General features: G+C 37.3%; 1 protein-coding gene across 2 annotated transcripts in view; it reads left to right on the top strand.

The window, feature by feature from the left end:
- Window positions 1-452: 452 nt before the first annotated feature.
- The window catches only part of Pur-alpha (Purine-rich binding protein-alpha), a 233,584-nt gene continuing 224,036 nt past the window's right edge, over window positions 453-10,000 (top strand). The window contains exon 1 of one of the 2 annotated variants that reach the window (XM_068376742.1): window positions 453-1,922. In XM_068376742.1, the coding sequence (XP_068232843.1) occupies window positions 851-1,922 (1,072 nt within the window). In that variant the 5' untranslated portion in view covers window positions 453-850. The remainder of the gene's footprint in view (window positions 1,923-10,000) is intronic. The other variant, XM_068376743.1, reaches the window with a different exon arrangement.

Raw genomic sequence — 10,000 nt, forward strand, 5'->3', positions numbered from 1 at the left:
AACCATCCTTCAAATAAGACATTTGCTCGTTTTATGGACGCTCACTCCTTATCTTGTTTTCCTCCATATATTGGTCCTAGGTCAGTTCGTCTCCTCTGTCCCTCTCCTTTATTTCTTTTCTACCGGAAGGCAAGCATTCTTTGCATTCTCATTCTCCCACTTAGAGAATAGCAGCGCCACCTTTCTGCTGGAATGTGCAATGGCTGGTGGCACTTTGCCACTCTCTCTCTCTCTCTCTCTCTCTCTCTCTCTCTCTCTCTCTCTCTCTCTCTCTCTCTCTCTCTCTCTCTCTCTCTCTCTCTCTCTCTCATAATTTGTCGACTACTTGCTGTTTTGAGAAGATGGGTATATTTGGGTTTTAATATTTTATTCAACATATGCATTTATTTCAGGTTAACAACCCTTTAGATTTAAGTTTATGTTGACTGAACGCCAACCTGATAAAGAATAATGATGTGTTTATTCGGCAGTCAAAATAGTTTTGATAGAAATAGGAAATGTGGTGCTTCTCCTTAATGGAAAAGATAAGAGATAGAAAATGTAGATGTTAGAAAAGAAAAGAAAGTAAGAGAATAGAGCCAGTCCACGGGAGGTTATAGGAAAACATTGGATGTGCCAGCCCTCCCTCCCTTCGACTGCCTAGAGTTGGACACTAGTTTAATTTTTGTAGTGCTCTCAGCCAGTTGCCGCTGCTAGTAGTAGTGCTCTTTTATTAAGAGTTTACTGGTATTGAAGAATTTTGTTCGTACTCCTAAACTTGCTTTGACTTCCATTTTGGCATATCTGTCAATTCGTGGGAAAGGAAGAGGAAGTGGCACCTTTCTTTCCTGCGGGCACACACTTGTCTGACATGCAAGACATACGCAACCAGGCTGCTGAAGAAGGCGATACAATGGGGACGACGACTGCCACTGCCACCACCGTCAAGTCGCAGTCCCCACTTCAGACTGATAACCCGCCGCCCCCTACTACGCCCTCCACCACCACTACTGCTTCGGCTGTTACCACTTCACAGTTGCCTGTAGCGGCATCTGAAGATACCGTCCAGGTAAGCTCTGGCGCTGCTCCTGTCATTCATGTTCCTTCTACTAAAGTACTTACTGTTAAAGATCCGCCTTGTGCTATGGCGACCATACCCACTGAATCTTCTCCCACTGGCGTTAGTTTGGGAGAGGACCAGTCATTGGAACTCGTTGTGCCTCTAGTGATAGAACCACCTGTTCAGCAGCACCAACCAGCTGCAAGAAATGGTTCTGGTGGTGTGTCCCCAAAGGAAAGCAATATCAGTCCGAGGTCAGTGGCGACACCCAATGTCCCTTCGAAAAGCGATGCTTCTCTCAGCAAGACGTCTTTTCAAAACCTTTTGGGGCAGCCACCCCCTCCAACAGGTTTTGACTACAGCCTCCGCCCTCGCCTATCCACGGGGCATCATCATCTTCCTCCTCCTCCACCGCCGGGCCATGGAATGCATATGATTCCCCGAATTCCTGTGGGGTCTCCAGTGGGGCAACCACCTCCTCATGGGCCACCATTCAGGGTGATCCCTGGTGGACATGCTATGGGAGTAGGAGTGCATTCAAGATTACCCACATGTCCCCCGCAAGTTCCACCGCCACTCCATGTTTCTTCGGGGGCCTTCCGTTTTGTAAAGCCCCAGCATGTAGTGATGCCAATGGCAGAAGCCAGTGGGCAGCATCACGTGCATGCAAGCGGAGATCCGATGATGTGTTACCCAGAAGAGACTGAAGACGAAGAGGATGATGGCAGAGATGGTGCGGGAACATCATTTAGCGAAGGAAGGACTTATGAAGACAGTCACCCTCCGATATCGTATCATGGACCTCGGCCTCCAATGAGACGGGGCCCTGCAACACTTAGGATATCAAAGTGGGTGAACCCCATTCCACCAGACCCTGATGATGGTAAGTAAAAGTGGAAGAGTGGATTCTTGTTTTTGTATGTCAAGGAAGTGTTGATATGAATGTTTACATCCATAGGAACAAATCTCTACTACCCGTAATGATGAAGTTTTAAATGTAAGGTTTTTAAATATTCATCACGAAATGTTTGTATGCGAGGTTTTCAAATTGGATGCCCTTTAGAACAATGCCTAGCACATCTACTACCCCTTTCATAATTAGCTTTGTAAGCGCGAATAGGAAATTTACAAAAGCTTCATCTTAAATGACATTTACTATAATTGCACAGTATTTTCTTAACCTGCCATCTTTACATTCAATTCCTTGCATTGCCAATCTCTGACCTTTCTTCTATTCTGAGTAATTTAAGATAATACTTTCATTTTTCATCAACTTTTAAGTAAATCTTTCATCTAATGTCTTATTTTACAAAGTCTAACTCGTACTTCTGTTCTTTGTGTCCCTTTATTTCTCATTTTGAAACCTCCATACTTCGCGGGTTTCAAGATTTTCATATTCAGTCCTTTTCCTTGGTATATATTTGAACTTAAAAGTTGGCTTTGCAGAAACACCTGTCACAGACCCAAGCATTTGCTTCTTGTAATATTTATACAGCTTTTGTCAAGGTAATGATTCATTATTCCTGTACTACTTTCAATCGTTTGCTTTTTTTGTCTTTTTTTTTTCTCTCCAGATGTTGCGAGTACTCCCATTCATACATCATCATTCATGCTAACGTCATCCATACATCAGCCTTATGTCTACCTGAACGTAGCCATTCAAGTTATCAATTTTGTTTTATTTTGTTTCAATATTATTATAACGGCTGAGAGAGAGAGAGAGAGAGAGAGAGAGAGAGAGAGAGAGAGAGAGAGAGAGAGAGAGAGATTCGGTTATACTGTAGTGTAAAAAGGACTCAAATTCTTACGTTTAAAGTGTTTTTTGTTGTTGAGCTAGTTGTCAGTATATGTTGAACGTTTAGTGTGTGCACTATTTAGCAACCATGTGCATTATAAATTTTTCCAATAAAAGTGGCGAGTAATGTTTATACGGGCAAACAGAATAAGTGTACATATAAAGAACATGAATTTTGTATTCCTGATTTCACTCTCTTAATTATTCACGAGGGTAATAGATCTAATGACATGAAAATGTGCAACTCCCCAACATTTAATATCGTATTATGATGTGACTCTTCCACCCATCTTGTCAATGACATGAGACGGGCAACATGCCCAGGTGTGATGCGCCTGCCAAACGTAAGTGAATTTAATTAAGTAAGCACAATATAAGCCTTCGCTTGTGAAGCACTTAACACTAGGGTGCATGATGGTCGGATGTCACGTGTAGATTATTCTTTGTTTTTAAGGTTTACGGGATTTTGCTTTCAACATTGTTGTGATCAAAAGGTTTTCATCATTAATTTATTCTTTATTGAAAGGGTTTATGGATTTTGGAAGTTTAAAGGCAAAGGCATTAGATTAGTTATTATTGAAAATTGTCATTTTTTTTATTCATTTAGTTATTTTACCATAGTATGATAACAGTTGAAAGTTTTTGAGCTCTTTCACATTATTAGAAGCTTTGTGGAATATTGCATTGATTATAAATCGTCTATGTAAGGTGTAACCCCTAGTCTGTTCATTTAAAAAAGAAAATCATTTTCAAAGGACTTGAGATATTACTTTGGATATCATGAAAAGATTTAAGCTTTAATGTGATTACATTAAAGATATAGGCATCACTTATTGATTTATCACTATAGACGTGATATGACGTATTAATGTAACGAGTTTGTTGTGCACCTGTTTCAAAATACGTCTGAAAATTCATCCTTCTCAGTAGACATCTATTTAATTTATATCGTCTGGTTATCACTCTTCTTTAAGAAAGTTCTGCGAACAAGGAACAAGGTTTTTATTTTATATTAATCTTCATATGTACAGTATTTTGGGGGGTTGTTACTTATGATCACTGGAAAGAATATTTTTATCCTTTGTTATTGACTTCTGGGTCATAAGATCCGCCTTATCGCTTATGCCAAGTCCAAAATAGTCAGGGTTTCTCCAGTATTTGCACTGGTGGTTTTTGGGTTACAAATTCTATGTAAAAGGTAATTGTTTAGTGAAAACGACTTCTTATTGGGTCCTAAATGCCACAGAACCCCTTTTTGAAATTTTAATTCTGTCATTCACACTTGAGACTAAATATTCTTAGATCCCTTGAGTACTTGAATACGCATAAGAACAGAGGAATGATATCACTTACAAGCTGACTCTTTCGAAAGTAGTTGCCATGTATAGTTCACTTATGCTTTAGTTTTACTATAGGATTATACACTAGTTACACGATCAAGCTACTGTACTTTGAAGAAGAAAATACGAGTAAAGGGAATGTTTGCTAGTAACATGAAATGTTTTTATTATTTTTACCTGTTAATTTTACTGAAATATTTTGAGTCAATTTGACTCAAAATGATCAGTCTTAATGTAATGGAGACTGGAAATTAGCTTCAGCGTTTAACGTAGTCCATACCTTATAAGAATACATTTCCATTTATAGTTGAATTTCCCCAAGTAATGTTACTTGCTTTAATGATCATTGCTTTATATTAGTTTTGGGGGTTTATTGGTTTAGATAAGATTCTAACATCGGGACATTTAGATGGTCTATTAAGATTAGAGAAGTTCTGTGTATTTCAAGTTCAAGAGATGATAGCTACCCCTGTAAAAATGTACCTACAGTATGTATTGAAGGGCCCAGTACATCTACAGTAAATGAAAGACATGAAGGAAATCCGTCTCGTAAATATAACCTGCTTCTAATTTTGACAGGTTACGCAGCTCTTCATACTGTGACAACGTAGCTAAACTTGAAATAGAAACCTTGAAAGGCAGCGCTGAATGAATCATAATGATGTCATTGCATCACGAGAACCATTTGCTTCACGGAGTCATTGCATCACGAGAACCATTTGCTTCACGGAGAGCCAGGCGCTCTGCTTTCGGGGAGTCCTATGTTTACGATTTAGTGAGCGGCGTTTTTTTTTTTTTTTTTTTTTTTTTTTTTTTTTTTTTTTTGTAGGTTACATCAAGACGGAATAACATAAGGTGTGATCACCGAGGGATCTGATCGCTCATTTCTCTCTCTCTCTCCACTGACGTCACTGGAGTACATCGACTGAGCGATGCACTTGTCACAGTGTCATTGTGTCAGTTGCATTGTTGCACCCAGTGACGATTATGAGTGGCTGTTCCCTATGTGGATGCACTAACAGTTCTAGACAGAAAGGGATTTGTTTTCACAGTCTCCCTAAAGACCTCAAGGTGCTCAAAGTATGGATTAATGCATGTAAAAGAAGTGATACCATTAATGTTAATGATGCCAGGATTTGTTTTCTCCATTTCCGGACAGCTACCACGACTTTACCAGAGAAGTTATCACAGATTAAAGAAAACCGCAGACATTCCCTCTTTAAATGTATCTGTTAAGAACGTAAAGTCAGGTATGGTTTAACCATTTGCTTGCAATCTTGTTAGTGCAGTTTTTAGTGACATATTTTCGATTGATAAGTGGGCTGGACTAAATTCTTAAAATTGAGTTAAAAATTAGAATAGGCTTATCCTATGCAATATGTGAAGAATTTTGTTTTCTTTCATACTTTCTTATTATGCATGTAAAGTTGGTCGAACAGATTATTAGGCTTATATACGCAGTGACCTATTTCTGAGTAGTCTTCCTGGGCAGACAATAATTAGGCCTATTTCCTTTATTTCTTAAAACCCCCACCAAGGGATATTTTTTGGGTCAACGTTGAATCTGGTAATAAAAGTATAGATCTATTGATTAGTCACGTAGTTTATGGAGAATTAGATGGCTTTTATTAGCCTAATCATTCTACAGCTTTTTAGGCCTTTGCGTAGTGACTTATTTTTAGAAGGAATTTTTCAATAATTTAAAGGAAATGGAACAACTCTTTAAATCTTTTCATGGGGAACAGTTGAAACCAGGTGTTGATGGGATTACGTAGTTAGTTCATATTTTCGGGATATTAAACATTGATGTTCCAGAGGAATTAATGAAGTTCTTTATAAGGTTCAGAATACATGTTAGGGTGAAGATATTAAATGCTGAAAGGAAGTTAGAATTTAAAAAAAAAAAAAAAAAGCGTGTAAACTAAATAGAAAAAAAAAGTCTTCAGTATTATTTTGTAAATAAAAGAACATGCTAATTCAATAAAAGTCGAGAAAGTTTTTTTTTTTTTTTCGTTCACCCTCGTTACTTTCGTTATTTGTATTCCAACAACAGAAAAAAATTCCGTGCATGGAAATTGTGAACACCAGCATAGCAACAAATTACTGTCAAAACATAACCATTGAGTGCACTGCCAAGTCGACCTGCACCAGTGACGTCACAGTGCGGGAACCAAGCGACTGACGGTCTCACCTTATGTTATTCCATCTTGGGTTACATAATTCGAGTGCGCGCATATCTCTCTCTCTCTCTCTCTCTCTCTCTCTCTCTCTCTCTCTCTCTCTCTCTCTCTCCCTCTCTCTCCCTCTCTCTCTCTCTCGCGTGCCTACATGACCTGGTTAGGATACCATGTTCGAATTAAGGACTAGACGAAGGATTAACAGATGGGTGTGTTGCTAGAAATGAGAGTCTCACCTGAGCAGCAGATTATGTACTGAGTGTAGTAGTTAGCCGACCATTGCGGTCGCAGCTATAGTAGGGTGGAGAGAGAAAGAGATGAAAAGAGAGGCCTCGACGAGAAAATACTCATCATGTGGAGCTGAAACCATTCGAAAAAGCATTTATACTTCCTCAGAGAAATACGAAGTTCATATTCATTGTGCGATATTGCATTTCCTGTCTGTTACAGATATTTTTCTAACTGGAAGATGCATTTGCTGTTTCCGACCTCCGTTTATCTAGTTTGAGGACTCCCATGATTATATCAATTGGAATTTATTTGATTAGTTGAATTAGTATTTAATTTCCATTTCCATTTTGTAAATTAAATTATAATTGGCATAAATTCCATATATTTCTTCTTGATGATATTTTTATCTTGTTAATGGATTGACAACCTCTGGCTCTGGCATAAAAACCTGATTATTCTCATTTTATGAACAGAAATTAAAGTTAGTCATCATTGTTGTCGCATTTAGTTTGAGCTGCTTTTAAGAAATATTTGTTATCCAAGTATAGAAACGTTAGCTTTTCGAAGAGGGAGCTCTTGACTTCACTTACGTGGGGAAACGAGTTTGAGACTTTACCTAATAAATTCAATGTGCCTAAGCAGTATAACATTTATCTGGTGATTATCCTATGTGATTTTGTCAGAAGTGCTGATTACAACAATGTTAACACTTAGATCAAGACCCTTCTAGTGAAAATTGTTATATATATATATATATATATATATATATATATATATATATATATATATATATATATGATGTGACGTAACGTGCAGGTAACGCTCTTTAAATAGAGTATCAATCGGACTCTCTACTTGACACTGTATCGTCATATCAACCAGATCGTCTAATTGACGCTATCATGTTCTTTAAAAGGACTGAACCCTTTTATGCTATTAACTGTTCACTTTTCCTGGGTTCAAATTATTATTACTTTGGAGCTGCACCTCTTAAAAAAATATGGGGTTTGTTACATGCAAGGACAGTGTGCCTGGTTCCTTAGTCTAATAGCAGACAAAAAAACTCTTGTTATAAAAATCTAATACATAACTGAATTTATTTCACAAAAGAAAAAAAAAGAAAATTGTTTGTAGGATTCTTAAGGAGAAAAACATACAATAACAATTCAAACCTGGAAATGTTTTGAGTTTACAGTTAATAAATCAAAATGATTGAAGTCAAAAATGAAAAGACAAAACATTAAGTTTAATTCTCTCCAGCAAAATTCAAAACACGATTCGATGCAGAAAATAAAAAGAAAGCATCACTTAATTTCTACATTCTGAAAATCACTCAATATAATGAAAAACTACAGAACATAAATGTTAAAAGAATAATTATGGTAAAAAAAAAGTACAAGGTTGACCATATATATATATATATTATATATATATATATATATATATATATATATATATATATATATATATATATATATATATATATATATATATATATAAAAGAGATAATGTTCGCTAATGTCTTTGACTATTTTCTGTGCCCCAACAACAAAACCCCCACTATGCACTTTAATGTTTAAAGAAAAATCTTTAATTTATAACACTTGAGCATAAGATAACTTGGTTTACGCTCCTTAAAAATAAAAAATGATGTTGGGTGTGAATGATGACACAGAATTAAAGAGAAAATTATTCCTGAAGTTATTTTCAACTACACTCCTCTAGAATTCCCATTAATGCAACCCTTCAGTTTTGCACTTGTTAACTTTCTCCCTCTCACAGGTCAGTGTACTTATCTAAGCAGTTGTACTTGGGATGTCGCTATCTCCGTTGGACTATCGGGCGACGGGTGGATCCTTGAGTTACACATGAGTTTTCCGGCGACTCATGCAGAGTTCGAACCTTGAGAGCTGGGATGGCTTGTGTCCTGAGGGGAGCAGACACTGGTTCCTCCTCTCTCTCTCTCTCTCTCTCTCTCTCTCTCTCTCTCTCTCTCTCTCTCTCTCTCTCTCTCTCTCTCTCGCTTTCTTGGGTGGGAACTTTTTCAAGCACTCTCGGGCAGGAACTGACTTCTTTCTTGATGAAGGCCTTAGGCCAAGAAGGGGAGCTTTTGGGCCATCCCCTTTTTCCTCTTGATTGGTCTTTTTTGAGTTCATAGGGCGGTCTTCGTGTCTTGAGGTCCAATGACATCCGTGACCACACCTTCCTTTTCTGGGTGTTGGCCAATCATGACCAAGTGTCCTCTTCCCTATGGGTACTTTGTCCTTTCTTTGATAAACCCTTGTTCTCACATCTGGCTTATATTTTGTGGCTGGGAAAGAGAGGGGAAAGTCAAGTGCCTGATAATTTAATGGCTGTGCGCCTACATAGTGCAGACAACGACCTCCTTTTGTGGGCTGAGGCCTGTCTGAGGTTACAAGAAATGAAATCCACGAGAGCGGAGCTGTTTACAAAAAAAAAAAAAAAAAAAAAAAAAAAAAAAAAAAAAAAAAAAAAAAAAAAAAAAAAAAAAATTATGAACTGCTAACAGTTTTATTTAGGAGGGTAGAACTCAACTCACTTCACAATATATATATATATATATATATGTATATATATATATATATATATATATATATATATATATATATATATATATATATATATATATATATATATATATTGGTAATGTTACTCCTCTATGTAAATGTGTTTGTGGTAGCTCAAGTCCCACTGATTACCGCCCAATTTCCATAACTCCCATATTATCTAAAGTTTTTGAACGTCTTCTGGCAAAACGTCTTAATAGGTTTGCTGAAGGTAATCATCTACTCCCTAGTTTGCAATTTGGTTTTCGTAAAGGCCTTGGAGCATGTGATGCCCTTCTTACAATCTCCAATGCTGTACAGAAATCCCTTGATTGTGGTCGGGAAGCTCGTATGATTGGCCTTGATTTTAGTGCTGCCTTTGACCGTGTTAATCATGAGTCCCTTGTTTTCAAACTGAAACAGTTGGGAGTGGGTGGGTCGTTTCTTAGCATTATTATTGATTTTTTAAGTAATAGATCTCAAAGAGTTGTTGTTGATGGGCACCATAGTGATTATAGGAATATGATATCTGGTGTTTTACAGGGTAGTGTTCATGGCCCATTACTTTTTATACTATATACACATGACATGTGGTTTGGCATAGAAAACAAGCTTGTTGCATATGCAGATGATGCTACTCTCTTTGCATCAATTCCATCCCCTGAATGTAGATCTAGGGTTGGTGAATCCCTTAATAGAGATTTAGCTAGAATTAGTGCATGGTGCAAATTATGGGGTATGAAGTTGAATCCTAACAAAACTCAAAGTATGATTGTAAGTAGGTCAAGGACGGTGGTTCCTCAACATCCGGATCTCAGTATTGATAATGTTTCTTTAAATATGTATGACTC

Source organism: Palaemon carinicauda, chromosome 7 (assembly GCF_036898095.1).
Source record: "Palaemon carinicauda isolate YSFRI2023 chromosome 7, ASM3689809v2, whole genome shotgun sequence".
Taxonomy (NCBI): Eukaryota; Metazoa; Arthropoda; class Malacostraca; order Decapoda; family Palaemonidae; genus Palaemon; species Palaemon carinicauda.